General features: G+C 53.4%; 2 protein-coding genes across 2 annotated transcripts in view; both read right to left on the bottom strand.

Annotated features, from left to right (window-relative positions):
• LOC137760548 (gap junction beta-4 protein-like) overlaps positions 1 to 10,190 on the bottom strand; it is a 29,235-nt gene extending 19,045 nt beyond the window's left edge. The window contains exons 1-2 of the mRNA XM_068537525.1: positions 9,390 to 10,190; positions 8,773 to 8,910 (exon numbers count right to left, since the gene is read on the bottom strand). Coding sequence (XP_068393626.1) covers positions 8,773 to 8,910; positions 9,390 to 10,190 — 939 coding nt within the window. The remainder of the gene's footprint in view (positions 1 to 8,772; positions 8,911 to 9,389) is intronic.
• Positions 10,191 to 13,698: 3,508 nt separating this feature from the next.
• LOC137760959 (gap junction beta-5 protein-like) lies at positions 13,699 to 14,520 on the bottom strand. Its single transcript, XM_068537863.1, has one exon. The coding sequence runs from the start codon at positions 14,518 to 14,520 to the stop codon at positions 13,699 to 13,701; it is 822 nt and encodes a 273-aa protein (XP_068393964.1).
• Positions 14,521 to 19,613: the final 5,093 nt, after the last annotated feature.

Below are 19,613 nucleotides of genomic sequence, written 5' to 3'. Positions count from 1 at the left end.
GATAAGTTCATTTGTAGCCTTTTTTTAGATTCCACATATAAGTGATATCATATGATATTAGACATCAATTTAGAAGCTCCCATGTGAGAGGAGGGTGGTGGTGGGGATTCTGTGGAGCCCGAGTGTAGGCTGGATACAGACGGAAGGGAATGTAGGGAGGGCTGGCAGATTGGGAGAGGGTCACAGGGTCAGGTCTGGAGGTGCCCGTGAGGTCAACAAACATGGGCAGATGTTGAGGGAGAGCGAAGTGAGAGGGCTGGGGTAGCTGCGGTTAGAGAGCAGGTTGAGTCGTACCTGCCTCACCCTTTCCTCCTCTCCTCCTGTTACAGTAACCGAACTGTACTTTTCCTGTCGAAGTCTGAGCCTCCATCTGGGCTCTGCACCCCATTCCCTCTGGCTCTCTTGGGGACCTTGACCTCCTTTCTCTTCTACTGGATTCATCTCACCACTTTTAAATATTCCCAAGCCTCTCTCATTATTAAAAAAAAAAAAAATTGCTTGACTGCCCCCATTCTCTTGCAGCCAATACCCTTTAATTTTCTATTGTTCCCACAGCCACCATTTTCCAACCAGTTGTCTGCTCTTGCTATCTCCATTTGCTTGCCCTTCACTGTCCTTCACTTTGTTGGGACCTGGTTTCTGCACCCCATTCTCTACAGATGACATTCCTGCCATAGTTACCAATGACCATCTTTGTTAATCCAAAGAACACTTTTCAGTCTTTATGTGATTTGACCCATGACAGTGTTTAGCACCGATGGTCACTTTCTCCTCTTCCTAGAAACTCTTCTAGAAACTTCTCTTGGCTTCCGTGACATCAACTTCCTCCTCTGTGACATTGTTTTCCCTTGGCTTGTATGATACCAGTTTATCCCACAGGCCCACTCCATTTGGTCTTTAAGCCTCCATCCTAGGGCATCTTCTCATCTCTCCCCCAAACAGTCTCTGTACAGTATTAGACAGTCTCAGGGCTCAAGTTACCAACTACCACAGAGGCCCAGATATAAGATAAAAACCAAATTAAAAACAATCCCCTAGATTCCCAATGAGGAGACTCTCCAAAGAGTTTGGAGCCTAATTTGAATACATAAACTTTTAGTGTGGTTGAAGTACTGATGTACTTTATTAACTTAGTTTGCTGTACATTAAAAAAATCACATATTATATAAGACATTGTAGTAAGACATTCTTTTTTTTCTCCCCTCATATTTTATGAAGCAATTTTGTTTAAACTTTTAACATTTCTCTTTAACACCTGGGTCAGTACCATTAGAGCTTTTGTTTGTTATCATTAACCTTTTATAGAACACACAAACTTTATTTTTGCCCAAGTTATTTGTGTCATAGTGCTTTCTGAATCTGTGTGATGCTGGAGACTTTATTCTTTGCCACAAAAATCTGATTGCATAATATTAGGTTGCATAAGCTAAAAAAAAAAAAATCACCTGTAGGTGTGTATTTGTCATCTCCACAACATAACCAATTTCTTTATTGTTCTTGAAGTGATTTTTTTTTTAGAAAGGCTTGCTTAAAAAGACGAATACTTGCAATTATAAGGTCATACCCCTAGGAATAATGATTGAATCTGTGTGAAATGTCTTTGCCTCCATTTTTTTCTGATTCTACCAGTGACCTCCATGCGTATCCAAAACTTCATTGATTGAGGTTATTTCAGGCTAACGAGTTTTCCCCAAAGAGCATTTTGTTGTTCAAAACGTGGTAATTGAGAGCCTGCCCCGTAATTCAGGAGACTTTGTAAGGACTGGAATATAAGACAAATCTTTCCTACCTCAGAGATAATTTTGGAGCAAAATCTTATCTCATATTTAGATGTTTTGCTGACAACTCCCAAATTGATATCTCCTGGCCAGGGCTTTTCCCTCTTATACCCAACAGCTTACTAGACGTCTCCACCTGGGTGCCAATCACTCAGTGGGTGAACGCATTTTTATTGAGTGCCTACTACGTGTCAAGCACTGTTCTGGGTGCTGGTGGATAAAGGGGTGAACATGACAGAGTCCCTGTTCTCAAGGAGCTCAATCTAGTGGGATGATACAGAGAATAAACATGCAAACAAATAGGAAAATTTCATATACTAGTAAATGCCATGAAGACGATAAAATGGGGTGATATGGTACAGGGCGACTGTGTGGCCTGTGTTTCATCGGCGGTGGGTGGGTCACAAAGGGCCGCCTGGAGGAGAGGATGTTGACTTGAGATGAGAATGCTAAGAGGCAGTTGTGTGACGCTCTGGGGAAGAGCACTGGCAGCAGAAGTCAGAGCAAAGACACTGAGGTGAGAGAAGGCTGGTGTGTGTGTGCGTGCGCGCACACGCACGCGGTGGGGGGTGGGGCGGGGAGAGCCGGGGGGTGGTGGTGGTGGGGGGGTGGGTGAGAGAAGGGGAGGGGAGGGCTTAGGAAGATGAGTTTGGAGAGGTAACTAGGGCCTAACCAGGTAGGGACTTGCGGGCCATGGCAAAGAGTTTATCTTCATTTTTTGCGGCCCTGATGGGAAGTCACTTGGAGGATTTTAAGCAAGGGAGTGACTTGGCCTGATTTACATGATAGAAAGTTCTCTCAGGCTGCCACGTGGAGGAGGAATTGAAGAGGAGCAAGAGTGGGGGCAGGGAGCCAACTGCAGGTATCCAGTGTTCAATGAGGTGGCACTTGGAGATGGTAGGAAGGGAATGGACTTTGAACATATTTTGGAATTATATCCAACTTGACTCACTAATGGTGTGGATGTGATTATGCGGAAAGAGGCACCTAGGTCTTTGAATCGAGCATCTGGGTGGACGGGAATAACATCTTCCAAAGTGGAGAAGACCAAGAGGAAACATAAATCTGTTCTCTGTTGCGGGATTAGGAGTTCTATTTTGGATGACCAACAGGAAGTTGGATGCATGAGTCTAACACTCATGGGAGTGGTTAGGTCTGAACTTAAAAATGTGAGAGTCAGCAGTTTATAGGTGATTTTATGGATGGTTCTGGACAAGATCACAGAGGGGAAATGCAGATAGAGGAGAAAAGAGGGTAGAGAACTGGGCCCTGGGGCATCTTGCGTTCAGAGATCAGCAAGAGGAAGAAGAAACCATGGAGGTCAAGAAAGACCCATCAGTGAGGTGGAATTCAGGAGAGGGTGCTGCCTGGGAGCCAAGGGGAGATGGCGTTTAAGGAGGGAGCGCTCAACATCCAAATGTTGCTGAGGGAGTTAAGATGAGGATGACCAGTGGATCTGACAATGTGTCGGCCATTCATGACCTTGACAAGAGCAGTCCTGACTGCAGTGGTTAAAGTGGTGAGGAAGTGGAGCTGTCAAGTGTAGACAACTTTTAGAGGGTTTTGGTTTTTTTTTAAACAGGGTAGTAGCTGGAGAAGGATGTGATGTCAAGAGGGAATTTTAAAAAAGAGAGAGGGACTTCTCTGGTGGCGCAGGGGTAAAGAATCCACCTTCCAATGTAGGCGACGCGGGTTCGACCCCTGGTTGGGGAACTAAGGTCCCACGTGCCACGGGGCAGCTAAGCCCACGCGCTGCAACCAAGACCCGACACAGCCAAAAATAAATAAAGAAATATTAGAAAATAAAAATAAAAAAAGAGAGAGAGGAAAACCTTATAGGATATATTTATAGAAAGGAATCGTGATGCAGTGGAGGTGAGAGGTGATGGGGTCCAGTGCCCACATAGAGTTGAGGGCGGGGGTACCAGGAGCAGGGATGCTTCATCCATGTTATAGGGGAGAAGGCAGAGTGAAGGGGCGCTCATGCCAGGAGGCTGGCAGACTTGGTGGTGGGGGATAAGTTAGTGCTTGCCTACTGCTTCTATTGCCCAATGGCACAGGATGCCTGGCTCTCGGGTGAAATGGTGGATTAGGAGAATGGGGGCTGGAGGTTTGGGGAAAGAGAAGGTATGATATAGTTATCTTGGAGAATAGAGTTAAAGTTTTAGGAAAACGTAGAATTTCTTAGAGATGCTGAGTGCCCACTTGATCTTTGTGGCTAGAAGTTGCACCTGAAACCAGCCGGTCCAGTGGTATTATTCTCCAGGTGTTCTGGAACAGGGGCCACATGGAGAGTTGGGTTTAATTGAAGTTAGGGTCTTGCCTGGGGGGGGTGATGATAGAAGCACAGAAAGGCAAGGGAGTGAGGTTAACTACGAGTCGGCAATGACATGGGGGCCCATGGACCCTAAGCTGGGGAAGGAGGGAAGGTGGGGACATGAAGGGGGTGATGGACATTGAGATAATGGGGTTATTGACTAATAGATGGGGCAGAAGGATTGCTGGAGTGGGAACGAGAGAGAGTGAGCTACACAGATAGGAGGTTGTGCAGCTCTCGGTACAGCTCTCGGGTCTAGGGTGTGAGCACACATGTGGGCAGGTTCAATGGGTGGAGAAAAAGATTGTTGGAAACAAGGAAGTCCAGGAACTGAGAGGTCAAGGTTTTGGGTGTGAAGTCGCCAAGAAGGATAATAAGTGTCTTAGTAGTGAGCCAGGGTTATAAGGCAGTCCATGAATGAGAGGGGATAACCAGGTATCTAATTTGTGTCTCAGACTAATTCGTCTGAAACGGAAGTTATCAGAGGTTATCAGGTGGAAGTTATCACACCTGCTCCTCCACTTGGTAAATGGCACCACCACCCAGAGCCAGAAACCTGGGCGTCACTTTGATTCCTCTCTCTACCTGATCCCCACACCCAACCAAGTCACCAAATCATTTCGATTCTATCTCGTAAGCATTTCTTCAATCCAGCTACTTCTTTCCGTCACCACTGTGCACACCCTAGTTGAGGCCGCTGTTGTTTCTCACTTGGACTATTACGTCAGTCTCTAAACAGAGAGCCCTGCCTCGGCCCCTCCGCACTGTGACCAGAAGCTGTAAACTAGATCGTGTCGCTTCTGTACAAAGCCTCCCCAGTGACTTTTCATTGTTCTTAGGATAAAGTCCAAAATCATTAATGGAGATTTCCAGAGAAAGCCCTGCATGATCCAGCCCCTGTCTACTTCAGCCCGACTCCTACCACGAGCCCTCCTGGGTTGCTTCCTGTCCTTGGCATCAGGTTTGCTCTCCCTTCTAGGCTTTTCATATACTCTCCCCTCTGCCTGGAAACCCCTCCCCTCTTTGCTTGGCAGAATCCTCCTCTTTCTCTAGGTGTCAGCTTAAGAAGTCCCAGGGACTTCCCTGGTGGTCCAGTGGTAAAGACTATGTGTTTCCACTGCAAGGGGGCACGGGCTCGCTCTCTGATCGGGGAACTAAGATCCCACAGGCTTCGTGGCGTGGCCCGAAAAAAGGAAAGAAGTCCCAGGGAAGCTTTTCCTGGGTGCCCGGATGTTGGCTCCCCCTCCCCCAGCACCCCCTGCTTCCCCAGGTGTCACGAGTTCAGCAGCCATCCTCTTCATAGCATGTAAGCTCCACGAGGTCAGAGACTGTGCCTGATTCTTCCCAGACAAATCCTGTGCACCTGGCACGGGGCTTGTCACATAAAAGTGAACAATAAATATTCACTGACCTGAATTGGATAGAAGATTCTAGAGGTGGAGCAGTTCTGGGTGAAGGCAAGGTCCGGGGTGTGGTCCTGCAAGTGGGTAGCTAAATGGAGTGGAGGAGGAGGTCACAGGACACGAGGATGGCATGGAATGAAGAGGGCAGAGTGACACGTGGGTGGTCTCCGCAGCCCTGGGCCGTGAGAGAATACCGGAAGACTGCAAGTCACGTGCTCAAGTCTTTAATGAATGAGGAGAAGTAGGTGCAGCCATGGGGGTGGGTGGAGGGTGGAGGAGAAAGATGGCAGGGACTAAGAGAGGGAAGAGTTTTCAAGAAGATGGAGGTGGAATGTCAGAGAGTGGTGGCCTCAGGCTGGTCAGATGGTGTTTGGTCTTCACCTGGCTCAGTTGGCTCAGGACTTGAGACTTCTGGGAACAGTGCCCATGAAGAGGGCTGGCGTGGGAGTAGTCAAGGTCCTAGGATGCTCTCGCCCTGTGTTGGACCCAGCAGCAGCCCCTGGAATGGGGAGCCTGGAATCTCAGAGGGTGTTGCCTGTGGCTTGTCTCCTGTCCTGCATGAGGGTGCTGTCTTGGACTGAGCAGCTTGGGGCCATCCGGTTCTGAGCTGGTCAAGAGGGCCATCCTGTTCCCCGGGGTTGGGTGATCACAGCTTGGTGGTGGGGGCCACCTTGTTTCTTGAGTTCAGTGGATGGTATTGGTGCCCTGCCCATGTCCCCTTTCCTGGGGGACATCCACTCATGGCTTATAGCTGCCCCTGGAGAACTAACCTTGACTGAGTGGGAGCCACCTACCCCTCCTGCCAGCCCTCCTGCTCGGGGTGAAACCAATGACTGACAGCTATGGGAGTTCCTAAGCCTGATGCCCTTTCCTCCGGGGGGACAACGCTGTGGTGGGATTTATGATCCAAATGCCCTTCACCCCATGGGGATCAATCAGGTCAAGGCTGAGTCTCCCTGAACACACACCCTGCTCAGCTCCTCCCTATCCTGCTTCCTCTGTTCCTTCCTTACATGCACACAAATTCTTGCCACTGGCTCTGCTTCCAGGGACCCTGACCTAAGATGCGGTGACTCTCTGATCTTGTTCCATCATCAGGGGTGGGCTTGGAGGCTCTCCAGGGATCATAGGGGACACAGCCCCCTACAGATTCAGTGGTCTTGGAAGGTCCCCTTCCCTCTTTAGGCCAAAGTTTCCTCACCTATAAAAACCTTTAGGCTGTGTGCAGGTACCAGAAATGGAATGACCAGCTTCCCAAAAGCTTCCGTCTTGGGAATGACGCTGCTACTTCTCATCCATCCACAAATGATGCTTAATAACTACTTTTAGATGAACAAGTGAAAGAGTGAATGAAGGTGCCCACATGTGAACTGAAGTTCTTTTTTTTTTTTTTTAAATTATTTATTTATTTATTTATTTATTTTTTGGCTGTGTTGGGTCTTCGTTTCTGTGCGAGGGCTTTCTCCAGTTGCGGCAAGCGGGGGCCACTCTTCATCGCGGTGCGTGGGCCTCTCACTATCGCGGCCTCTCTTGTTGCGGAGCACAGGCTCCAGACGCGCAGGCTCAGTAGTTGTGGCTCACGGGCCCAGTTGCTCCGCGGCATGTGGGATCTTCCCAGACCAGGGCTCGAACCCGTGTCCCCTGCATTGGCAGGCAGATTCTCAACCACTGCGCCACCAGGGAAGCCCCTGAACTGAAGTTTTTAAACTATTTGGTGGGAGACTGAGTCAACCAAAGATATGTAATATGGACTTATTCAGTGTATCTGCATAATGCCATTCCGTTCAGACCTAAGCTTCCTGCTGCTGTGCCCTCACTGTATGATGGGGGTGGATACCTTGGGAAAAAGTACCAAGTTCCCCTGGAAAGCTGAAGAGGCTGGCACGATGTTCCTTCTTTCAAATTCTAGCTCCCAAACAATGATGTTGATTAATGGATGTATACTCCCTATGAAATGGTGTCTCCTAAATGATTTAGTATCTCTCGGCTCCAGTAACAATAAAGAATAATTGCTGAATACCTTAATAAAACAAACAAACAACCAATAAAGAATAATTGCTGAATACCTTAATAAAACAAACAAACAACAACAGCAAAAACAACAAAATACACAAGCAAGGAAACACCATGCTGAACTCCCTGGGCTAGGTGTGGTGGAGGATTCAGATTCAGATAAACGAGACACGGTCCTTTCTGTCAGGCAGCTCATAGCCCATTTACTCATTTAACAAACTTTTACTGAAGGCAGCAGGGAGCTGGATGACTCATCGTCCTGTGCGTGAAGGGCTCACAGACGCATGGGGAGAGGACCCCTCCAATTCGGGGAGAATGGCAGAGGTACAGGCGAGGCTGGCGCATGGAAAAGGTGGTTAAGGCTGTCCCTGGGGTTTGAGGAAGCGTCCCGGCGGAGGGAGGAAGAGCATTCCAGGCAGAGGGAACAGCATATCCAAAAGCTCCCGGCATGACCCAGCGTGATGTGTCTGGTTGGAGATCCGCAAGCCCTTTGGTGTGTTATGATGGTATGAGGAGGGTGGGGGTAAGGCTGGGGAGGTCAGCGGGGCCAGGTGGAGGGCAATGGGGGTGGTGGTCATGGTGGAAAGACTGTCAGAGCAGGAGGAATGATGGGGTCAGATTCGTATACAACTGCTCTGTCCCCGTAGAGGAGGGCAGATGGGAGAGGCCCAGTGGGAGGTGGTCAGGCTGTGGGGTGGGAGAGGAGAGGTAGATTCAGGAAACGTTTAGGGGTTGAAATCAGTGGGATTTGGTGCTGTACTGGGACGTGGGGTGTAAGGGGCTGGGAGATGGGGCGGGGATGAGGATGTCAGGCTAGCTCCCGGCTTAGACAATTGGGTGGGTGGCAGTGTTATTCATGGGGGAGGGGTGATCCTTGAGGAGGGCAGGTTTGGGGAAAGATGACACGGTCAGTTTGGGGGTTGCTGAGTGGGAGATGCCTGGGGGTCTCCCAGACGGTTGTCCCATGAGCCATTTGTGTGTGTTCTGGGACTCAGGGCAAGTCTAGGCTGGTTTTGGCCATTGTCAAGGTCTGAGTGGTGTGTATAGGGGAGGATGAGGGATTGTGTAGCCAGTAAAGAGAAGGGAAGTTCCTCATCCTTGAGGATCTGTGAGGGACCCGTTAGCTTGGATGCTCTCTGTGGGTCCCTGTCCTGTGGGCGTGGGCCTCCTAGACACACTGGCAGACTGCCCATCTGGGACGTGCTCTCGGTGCTGCCCCACGCACAGCAGACCTGCCTCTCCTACCCTCCAAGGGACTTACCTCTGGGGACCTGTGCTGGGCAGGGTTAGGGAGGCCGGAATGGGGGAGCCATGTGCACTCATCTGAGGGACACTCGCTGAGAACCAACTCATGCTGGCACAGGGTCTCCTGGGGTACCTCCCCTCCTGCTTTGACCAGCTGGTTGCAGAGTCCAGAGACCACTGGGTCAGCCTCTGGGCTTCCCACCACGTCCTGAGGGCATGGTCTGTGTGTGGTGTGTGTGTGTGAGTGTGGTGTGACTGTGTGTGTGTGTGTGTGTGTGATGGGTAAACCTGGATCTGAGGTTCCAGGGCTCAGAGGCCCACTGAGCAGTCTTGGCCTCCTCTCCAAGGTCCATCGTGAACCCCCCTGCTTTCCTTCCCATCACTCCCTCCCTGGTCTGCAAAACACTGAGAAAATCATATTTATTAAGGGTTTGACATACCCTATCGCCATATACAAAATCCCCTCCAGCCTTCAACCTTCCTCCCCTGGGGCTGAGGACCCAGAGACCGATTTGCTTCCCAGCATTGGCCCCTGGGTGGGTCTCCTTAGCTCCACACCCACGTTCCTCACCTGCCCTGCCGTGGCCTTAGGGAGCAGGCAGAGGCTCTGGTGGTCTCAGCCGCCGACCTCACTGGATATGGATACCCACCTGCATCCACTGTGGTTGATCCAGCCTTCATTAGGACAGAGTTCCCATCCTGGGGGTGCTCCCCCTGGGAAAGGGCATACGGTGGGCATGTCTCGGGCAGGCGAGTCCAGTGCTGAGACCCCCGGTGTCTGGAGCCTAGGGTCTCCAGGCACCTCTTGCCCACCAGGTAGGTGACCTCACTGAGGTTGAGCAGGATGCAGAGCATGGCTGCGGCCACCACGAAGTACGTGAAGACATTCTTCCCCGTGGGCCGGGAGATGTAGCAGTCCACAGTGCGGGGGCATGGCGACTCGGAGCAGGCCAGCACGTGGGGCATGTCATAGTCCTGGTAGAGGCGGTGAAAGATGTAGAGGAAGCCGGAGTCGACGGCCGCCTTGAGGAGACTCAGCAGGTCCGTCCACCAGAGCCCGCCCCGCTTCTTGTCCAGGTTGTCGTACAGGGATGGGACGTCGGGCCCGTGCTTCAGGAGGTGCTTCCGCTTGCGCTCCTGGAGGTAGACCAGACGCATGACCACGAGCAGTGAGGGACACGTGACCAGGATGAGCTGCAGGGCCCAGAGGCTCACGTGGGACGCGGGGAACAACTCATTGTAGCAGACATTGGGGCAGCCCGGCTGGCGGGTGCTGCAGATGAAGTCCTTTTGCTCATCGCCCCACACCTCCTCGGCCGCCACCGCGTACACCAGCACGCGGAAGATGAAGACCACGGACGGCCATATGCGGCCCAGTGCCGTGAAGTACTTGCTCACCCCATTCAGGATGTCCCGCAGGAACGCCCAGTTCATGCTGACTGTGGCCTTTGTTCCTCGTGTGGACGATGTAGACCAGGGGGTCACAAGGCCTAGGAGAACCTGGAAATGGGAACCTTCATTAAGGGTGTGACTGGCAAACCATTTCACAACCACCATGTCATCATGTCCACACTGGCAATGACTCGGTGGGGTAAGGATGGCCATTGTCCCCAATTCACGGGAGAGTAAGCTAAGGCCCAGAGAGGCACACGCCCAAGGCCCACGGCTGGAAGTGACAGAGCTAGTCTTGAACGTCCATCTTCCAGTTCCAAAATCAGGGCATATTTTATTCTACAAAGTAATAGATACATGTGAAGGGTAATCATCCTGCATGGATGTACCCACCAACCTCATCGACTCCAACCTTCAGGCCTGCGGGCTCACATGAATTCTAAAGAAATAGTAACAAAGTGTGGGTTGGATGATCCGCTCTCCCATCAGCTGCCAGGGCTGGACCCGGCAGGATGGGAGGGACATGTATCTTTTTTTTTTGGCCGCATCGCACAGCATGCAGAACTTCTCCTACCAGGGATCGAACCCGTGCCGCCTGCAGTGGCAGCATGGAGTCTTAACCACTGGACCGCCAGGGAAAACGGAGGGATGTGTATTTTTTTAAAATTTAATTATTTATTTAATTAATTATTTGTTTATTTATTTATTTATGGCTGTGTTGGGTCTTCGTTTCTGTGCGAGGGCTTTCTCTAGTTGCGGCAAGCGGAGGCCACTCTTCATCGCGGTGCGCGGGCCTCTCACTATAGCGGCCTCTCTTGTTGCGGAGCACAGGCTCCAGACGCTCAGGCTCAGCAACTGTGGCTCACGGACCTAGTCGCTCCGCGGCATGTGGGATCTTCCCAGACCAGGGCTCGAACCCGTGTCTCCTGCATTGGCAGGCAGATTCTCAACCACTGTGCCACCAGGGAAACCCAAGGGATGTGTATTTTTATCCTTCAACTTTCTCCAACTGAGCGCCAGCATGAGCCAGGCCCTGTGCCTGGTGGGCAGACCCCGGAGTAATATCCATCCTCATTCTCCTCTCCAGCTCCAGGATGTCCCCCACCCTGACATTCCCTTCCAAATGAAACAGGCTCTTTGGAACCATGGTGGCTTGGTATCATCCTGCCACCCCTTCTTTTGGTGCTGAGCCTGAGGGCTGACTGTCCTGACCGCAGTGGGTTCCTCTAGAATTCCAACCATTCCAGCCTTTGGGAGGGATTGGGGAAGGGACAGAGCTAAGACTCTGGCACGGTCGTCCCCCCACCATCTACCTTTTCTTTCAGGGACACCTCCCTTCTCCGTCTGCTCGGTGGCTATTTGCTGCCCACACAGGCCATTGGTTCATTCAGGCTGTGTCCTGCGTGCTCCTTCCTCCACACCCCTTACCTGCAGTGACATCTTTTTCCATCTCTGGCCCTGGGCCCTCCCCTATCCCTGACTCAGGTATCAGCATCTTCAAACCTTGTGCCTCTGGGACACTTTCTGAGCGCCCTCCTCCATCGTTTCTGGAAGAATGCCTCACCGGTACTTAAATGGTCTGTTTACCTGTTTTCCGTGCCAGACTGTCAGCTTCTGGAGGGCAGCCTCGCATATCATTCATCTCTGATTCCCCAGGACTCAGCACCGAGCCTGGCCCAGTGAACACACAATAGACATTTGCTAAACCCAGTCGAAACCCCACTTCTTCCTCATCTCTCCTCCTATTTATCTCTTCTCTAGTCTTCTGTCCTCCCTTTGGTCTGGCAGGACATTTGTTCCCCTCCTTGGGGCTTCCCTGGGGTTTCTCCAGAGATCCTCTGTCCCCCCTACTCCTCCCTGAAGTCTGGCCCACAGCCCGAGTTCCCCTGGGGATCCTCAGCCCATCCCTGCCTCCCAGCCCAGCCTCCTTCCCGATTTGGTCCTCACCTTTCTTGGGTCTAGCAGCCACTCTCCTGTCCCTGGGCCGGTCTCTCTGCCCGTCTGCCCGAGGGCCTCCTGGTGGCAGCTTTTGTTTCTCACTCCCCTGCTGGGGGAGCTTTCTGAGCCAATGAGCCAAATGAGAGCGATCGGGTGGGCAGGCAGGTAGGCGGGCGGGCTTGCGGGGCACACGTTCAGAGCAAACACCTGTGTCTCTTCTCCCCTGGCCCACACCTTCTCTGCAGCTTGGCCAGGCATGGCTGGGTCTGGCTCCCCGTGCTGGCAGGGAAACTGCCCGAGCAGGCGCAGGAGCCTGGTAGCCTCGTGTTCGGGACCTGGTCGGCACCAAATGGCTTTGTCCCCGTCCCCCTCCCATTGCCCTATTGCCCCCGTCCCCCTGTCCCCAGGCCTCTCTCCTACCTTTTTCTCTGGAAGCCTGGTTCTGAGGCCCTTAGCAGCTGACATCTATGGAAAGGGGCGACCTTGATCCAGTCCAGGGTTGCATTCTACCCTGGCAGGACATTTCTGGGGACTAGAGCTTGGGCTGCTGGTGAGTTGTGTAGGGCGTGGGAGGGCCTGCCTATGGTTCCTCTGGACAAGGGTACCGCTGCCCCGGTGGAGACAAGGAATGCAGGTCGCAGCGTGAAATGCACAGCCTCCCTGTCAAGCCTCCATGGGCCTGGGTTTCTGGGGAAGTCGGAGCGTGACCCAGTGGGGGCTGCAGAGAGGCCTTGGGCCTGGAACAGTGAAGGTTAATGTGCAGCCAGGGAGGGGCTCCTCTGCCTCATTTCCCACGAGCATTTATAGAGCACTTCCTAACACCAGTGACTAACGCTTATGTGGCCCTTTTTACAGCCGGCTAACCCCATCTGCAGTCGTGAGCTCATCCAGACTCACAGCCCCACCAGCTCAGTATTATTAACCCGGTTTGGAGAGGGGCTGTGGTCGCTTTCTCAGTGTTCCACTGGAACTTGTGTTCAAATGCAAGTGTTATGACTCAAAAGCCCGTTAACTTTCCACCGAGACACGCGGTTCCCCATGTAATAAAGCTCCATTCTCTTTGCAGACAACCCACGGCCCTAAAACTGCAACTGGGGATAAAGGCTAGACTTGAGCATGAGCAAGGAGCATGACCCCCCCAGGAGTGCTGGGGGCTCTCTTACCTGGCTAGATCAAGTGCAGCCCTTTGCAGGGGCAGAGATGTTGACCCCATGACCTGATAAGGCTCGCAAAGGTCGAAGGATCAAAGGTCACCTTGAATCAGTGAATGAATTGACTTTTATTAAGCCCTGACCGTGGGCACCACACACTGAAGGCATGTGCACATCCGTTCTCGTATTAAGCCCCTCCTCACAGCGGCAGCCCTGTTGTGGGGGGGGGGGCCTCATCATCTCCGTTGTACACAAAAGGAAACCGAGGTTCAGCTCCAAGGGGTAACTTGCCCAAGGCCACACAGCTGGGGCAGGCGGCAGGAGCTGGGGAAAAGGGATCTGAACCCAGGTCGTCGGACCCTCCCTCTTGCCTGTCCCCACTCTTGGCACAGCGCTCCCACCCCCCAAGGCTGCACCTTGGCTGCCGGGTCCTTCCAACCCAGGCCTGACCAGGCAGCCCCTCACAGGATGGTTTTCTTCACGTGGTCTTGAGGGTGGTCTGGTAAGAGAGGAGGGGGAGCGTCTGAGCCCAGAAAGATGAGGTCGCCCAAGCGGAGGTCGTCCTGTTTGGAGGAAGAGGTGGCCCAGTTCCGGCGGTGGCCCAGGCCCGTGGCCCGGGCTTTCCTCGCCAGCAGGCACTCACGGCACCTCTTGCTCACCAGGTAGGCCAGCTCCACAATGTTGAGCACGATGCAAACGACGGCCGTGATCACCATGAAGAGAGTGAAGATGTTCTTCTCCGTGGGCTTGGAGATGAAGCAGTCCACCGTATTGGGACACGGAGCCACGTGGCACCTGACCACGCGAGGGAGGGTGTATCTGGGGTAGAACGAGTGGAACACGTGGAGGAAGGTGGCATCCACGCTGGCCTTGAACACCAGGCTGCAGACGTACGTCCACCAGAGCCCGCCCCGCTTCTTGCCAGGGTCCGGGTAGAGGTGCCCGCCGTTCTTCCCTGCCGCCTCTTGGTGCTTCTTCTCCCGGGCCTCGCGGTAGGCCACGTGCATGACCACGAGCAGCGAGGGGCACGTGACCAGGATGAGCTGCAGGGCCCAGAGGCGCACGTGGGACACGGGGAAGAACTCGTCGAAGCAGACGTTGGAGCAGCCTGGCTGGCGGGTGTCACAGTCAAAGTCCTTGTGGTCGTCACTCCACACGCGCTCGGCTGTCACCAGGTACACCAGCACGCGGAAGATGAAGACCAGGGACAGCCAGATGCGCCCGAAGGCTGTGGAGTACTTGTTGACCCCGCTCAGGAGCCCCTCGAAGATCCCCCAGTTCATGGTGGCCCCGGGCGTCGGCCGCTACTGCAGGGAGAGGATGACTGTCATCTCCCAAGTTTATAGAACACTCACCTGCAGCACCTTATAGAACAGCGTCGCCGGGTTGGGTCCTCCCAGCCACGGCAGAGCTAGGTTCTATCGTCGTCCCCTTTACAGCTGAGGGAAACCGAGGTTCAGAGGGCTTCTGCAGGGTCACACACGATTAGGTGCAGAGCTGGGCCTTGAGCACAGGTCATTCAGCCCAGAACCCAACTCTTAGCCATAAAAGTGGGTAAAGGCAGGTCCGGGGAGCCACTAGTCCTCCCAGGTCTTAAGGGGGTGGGACATGCTGACTTCCCTCTCTCTCCCAACCATGGCCCCCCTCCTCAGCGAGTCGGACCTGGAGCTGACTTCTCCTTTCCTTTCTGAGCTAGGCTGTCTCCCCTTAGACAGCTTCCTCCCAAGGGGGACCTGCTCTTTGCCTTTTACCTGGCTTGGGGGATGGGGCTAGAGAGGAGGCTGGAACCTTGTCCCCAAACTCCCGTCTGGTCTAACACTGTAAATATCCAGGCAGTGTCCTGCTCACGTGCGGCTAACTTGAAGCAAGGCCAACGGCAATGCAGCTGAAACAAAAGGGAGGGAGCGATGATTCTCTTGATATTGATACAATAGACTTCATAGAGTAGCCTGGTATTCCTATGCTTCCCGAACTGGTGTTCCATGGAACCCTGCTCGATAGGCTGGCAACAGAAGCAGCAAGAGAAAAGGATTCTATTCTGTGTTCAAGAAAAGTAGGCAAGCACTATGTTCAGTGCAAAGTTAAATAGGTCCCTTGACTTGACCATGCGAATAAATTCACATTATGAGTCTCCTAAAGGAGGACAGAATATGTAGCATTGCACCAACTCCTTTGACTATAGAACCCTTTTTTGTCATCTTGTAGAACAGCCTTGTCAAGACACCGAAATGGGAAATGCTGCTCTGGTCAGTTCTGCTGGAGAGTTTGGTGTGATGAACACACAGGAATCGGATTTACCTCCAATTAGGGAACGTGACTATGGTTCAGAGTGAGGGATGCCCACGACCTCTCTTGGAATTCCTCTGCCTGGTTCCTGGGGGGTCCACTGAGACCTATGCACGGTGGTCTTACCCTACTGGGCTCCCTGGGACCTCAGGGAGCCTGTCTGCACAGCCTGTTGCTCTAAGGGGTTAGTGCTGGTCCAGGCCAAAGGTGACTGTGCTGTCCTGCCACCCCCGCCCCTCCCCCTCCCCCCTCCCCCTGCCCATCCCCCCTCCCCCCGGCCCCCCCCCCCCCCACTGTGTGATCCACTGCAGATGGGCAGGGTAGTGATAAAAGCCAGCATTTATCGGGTGTTTATGCAGTGCCAGCACTGTTCTAAGCACTTGGCATGAATCAATACAGCAACTGTATGAAAGGGTATATGTTTTATTCCCAATTTACAGATGAGGATAGTGGAGCCCGGAGAGGTTTGCTCATAGTTACACAGCTGGTAAGCGGTAGAGCTGGGATTTGAACCCAGGCAGGCTGGCTTCGGAGCCCACACTCTGGGCCTGGGCCCCTTTCCTTAGGTTTCGGGGAGCTGCCTGCTGTGTCCACTCCCTCCTCCAGCAGGTGAATCCCCAGTGATTCCCCAGTCACCCCAGGGGTGACTCTGCTCCCTGCCCTGTCTCTCCACTGTCCTGTCTACACGAGAATGTGGGCCCCGGCTCTGAATCATCCGCTTGTCTTTGCTCAGTCCTGCTAAAGGTGGGCGGAACTCCTGGCAGCTTCTCAGGGAACACCCAAGGAGGCTCTAGCCCAGGGGCTCTCCGCCCAGCCCAACCTGGGGTTGGCGGGGTTTTGCAGGCCCAGGCAGAGCTGCCCCACCTGCTCAGCTCCTGGCCCCTCTGTGAGCCCCTCTCCCACTCAGTCCCTGGCTCCCACCTCTGCTCAGCTGGGGAGCAAGGGGAAAATCTCAGAGCAGAGGAGGGAGGGGCCCATCTTCATTCCTCCACCATCAGGACGCAGGGTGGTCTTGTGTCCAGGCCACTCCCCCTGCTCTCCACCAGAGAAGTCTCCCCCTTCCAGGTGTGCCGAGGGGCAGGGCACATCTGGACACAGATGGCCTTACCTGAGTGGCTACTCCTCAGGGCTCTCTGGGTACCGGCTCCGGGCTGCCAGCCGTCGAACTCAGCAGGCAGCCGGGACTCATGTCAGAACCAGGGAGAGTGTCTGGGGAAGCCCGTTCCTAGGACAGAGCCTGCAGATTTCGGCAGGCAGCCTGGGTGTGCCGCCGGCCAGGAGGAGGAGGAGCTGCACCAGGCACGGCCATTGGCTGGGCCCCAGCCTCCCCAGACTGCCTGTGATGAGGCCCAGGAAATTTAGGGGTTCCCTCCTCCCAGGGGCTGAGCCCCAAATCCTGGCATCCGTTCGGGGACAACCACAGGTCCACTCTGACTCCCCGCTTGTCTTCCCATCCCTGACCTTGTGTGGAAGAAGCCGAGGCCTGACCTGGCTTCTTACCCTTTCCAGAAATTCCCATTGCTACTTCTTGGGACTCTATGGGCTGCTCCAGACTCTCCTCCCTCTCTAGTTGCTGCTCAGTGGCCTTCTGTTCTCGCAGCTTCAGTTACCTTTGGAAATGCCATGAGTTCCAAATTCTCTCTCCAGCCCAAATGCTTTTGCCCGTCAATAGTCCCCACCTGGATGCCCTTCCTTCACCTTTCTCCTCACCTGGCCTACTCTTCCAAGAAGTCTTCTCTGACTGTGCAGCCCCAGGTGGCTTAGGGCCCCATCTCGGGGCTTCCACTAGCCCTCAGCTTCCATGCCCTCATCAGACTGTATTGGAATAGTTGATTTTAATTGAATTTGCTCCAGGGACCCGCCTGTTGAATGAGCAAATCAGTCCCCACGAACGGACATTTTTAGGGGCTTGTCGTGAGCACGACATAACACGGATCAGCCCCTGACCCCCAGGAACTCACCAACTTGACCTTAATTACCAGCTGATAAGTCTAGTACCAGCTGCATAGCCTCTCATGATGGCAAAGAGGTCATGGAACAGTTTCTGGGCCCAGCTTCCCATTGCTGCTGGAATCTAGTTCAGTCTTTGCACCCCAACACTGAGTACCCGAGGCATTGTACGGAAAGCCACCCTCTCGCCTGCACACACAGCCCCACTCCTCCCCAAACACGTACACCAAGCTCCTCCCCAACCCTTTCATGGCTGACTGCCCTCTACTGTCCACCCCGACCCCGAGGGGCTGCTCCCCACCCCCATACCGCACACACTAGCCTTTCCACCAGCCCGTGTTGTTTTTTATTTTATTTTATTTATTTAATGATTGATTAATTGATTGATTGCTTGCTATGTTGGGTCTTCGTTTCTGTGCTAGGGCTTTCTCTAGTTGCGGCAAGCGGGGGCCACTCTTCTTCGCGGCGTGCGGGCCTCTCACTATCGCGACCTCTCTTGTTGCGGAGCACAGGCTCCAGACGCGCAGGCTCAGTAGTTGTGGCTCACGGGCCTAGTTGCTCCACGGCATGTGGGATCTTCCCAGACCAGGGCTCGAACCCGTGTCCCCTGCATTAGCAGGCAGATTCTCAACCACTGCGCCACCAGGGAAGCCCCAGCCCATGTTTTGAATTCAAGAATCATTGCTGAGACACGGCTGTGTGCCAGGTGCTGTGTTTGGGGCTGGGCTACACAGATAAAGAGAGGAGCAGAAGAGGCTGGCAGGGTCCCCCAGCCTGGGGCAGGCACACAGATGGGGTCCCAGAGACACAGAGATGTAAGAAGGATGTTGAGGGGGAGTTCCAGCAGAAGGGACTTGGGGTCCCTTGGGGTGGATGAGTCCTGTCCAGAGTAGGTGCCTCCCTGTCTAATGGGTCAGGCGGAAGAAGGAACTGCCTTAAGGCAGGGGAGATCTGCATCTGGAGCTCATACACCCCTATGTCTGGGCCCACACCCCTGCATCTGGAATCTCACAGCCCTGGATTTGAATCTCACCTCTGGTACCTTCAGATCTGGGTACTTTCCCTGTTTCTCGGATGTACAATGAGACATTTTGTGCCCGTGAGGGGTGTCCTGTGAGGACAGTGAGTGCAGTGCAGGGCGGTGCCTGAGTGCAGGCTGCGTGGCCTGAATCCGGCTCTGCCTCTTCCTCTCCTTGTGGTGCCAGTTTCCTATCCGTGCAGTGGGACAATAGCATTGCCTACCTCGTAGGGCTGGCACACAGATTAGCCCAGCCAATAGAGGCACGGTGCCAGAACAGTGCCCGGCACAAAGGAAGCCCTTTCTACCACTGCCTCTGATGTATGTGAACTGCCCGCACACACCTGGCATGTGGTGGGTACCCAAAATGACTTCCTCCCCCTTTCCCTGTTCCTCATCTCTTCTCTCTGAGATGTAAGGAAGGCAGAGAAAGGAGGGGGAGACAGACTACTCGCCAGAGAAAATCTCATGTGGATGGATGATGTCTTTGGGTTAAAAAGGCAAAACACGGGTCAGGCAGTGACGGTTGGGGAGTGGGGAGGGCAGGCAGGCTGTGCCCCGGGAGGGTTTCTCATTAGTGCCTGGACGCAGCCTGTTGGTCTAATTAACTTCTAAGATGCCCTTTATCAGCAGGTCACACGGGGCCTGAATTCAATGGACAGTGTGTGCAAGAGCCACAAACACCGCAGGTCTACAGCGAGCGTGGCACATCCCACACGCACACACTCTTACACACAGGCCACACTATGGGCCTGATGCTACACACTTGTGGGGCAGTGCTGAGCCCTGGGTGCATAGTACGGGGCCTGTTAGGTACCACGTTAGGCCTCCGTTTACATTTATGGAATGAATGATGTATGAAATGCACACACCTTGCAAAGAGAGTCACACATATCTATCCCCCTCCACGTTCTTCCTCCAAACGATTGCCAAGTACAGGAGAGAGGAGACACATGAATGGATCGAGTACAACTTTGTGAGAAGAGCTATAAGAGACATACAACAGAGAGGGGAGTGTCAAGTTCTGCCAGAGGGAGACGCAGACAAAGTGACATTTAAGCTGGGTCTTGAAGGATGTGTAGGAGTTCACCAAGAGGAGATGAGGAGGAGAGGCCTTTGAGG

The sequence above is a fragment of the Eschrichtius robustus genome, chromosome 3 (assembly GCF_028021215.1).
Source record: "Eschrichtius robustus isolate mEscRob2 chromosome 3, mEscRob2.pri, whole genome shotgun sequence".
NCBI lineage: Eukaryota > Metazoa > Chordata > Mammalia > Artiodactyla > Eschrichtiidae > Eschrichtius > Eschrichtius robustus.
Note: the sequence above shows the minus strand (reverse complement) of the source record. Positions and strands in the feature narration are given on the sequence as shown.

What these genes read in the sequence shown, in the direction of transcription:
- LOC137760959 (XM_068537863.1), bottom strand. Translation starts at nt 14,520, where the DNA reads ATGAACTGGGGGATCTTCGAGGGGCTCCTGAGCGGGGTCAACAAGTAC.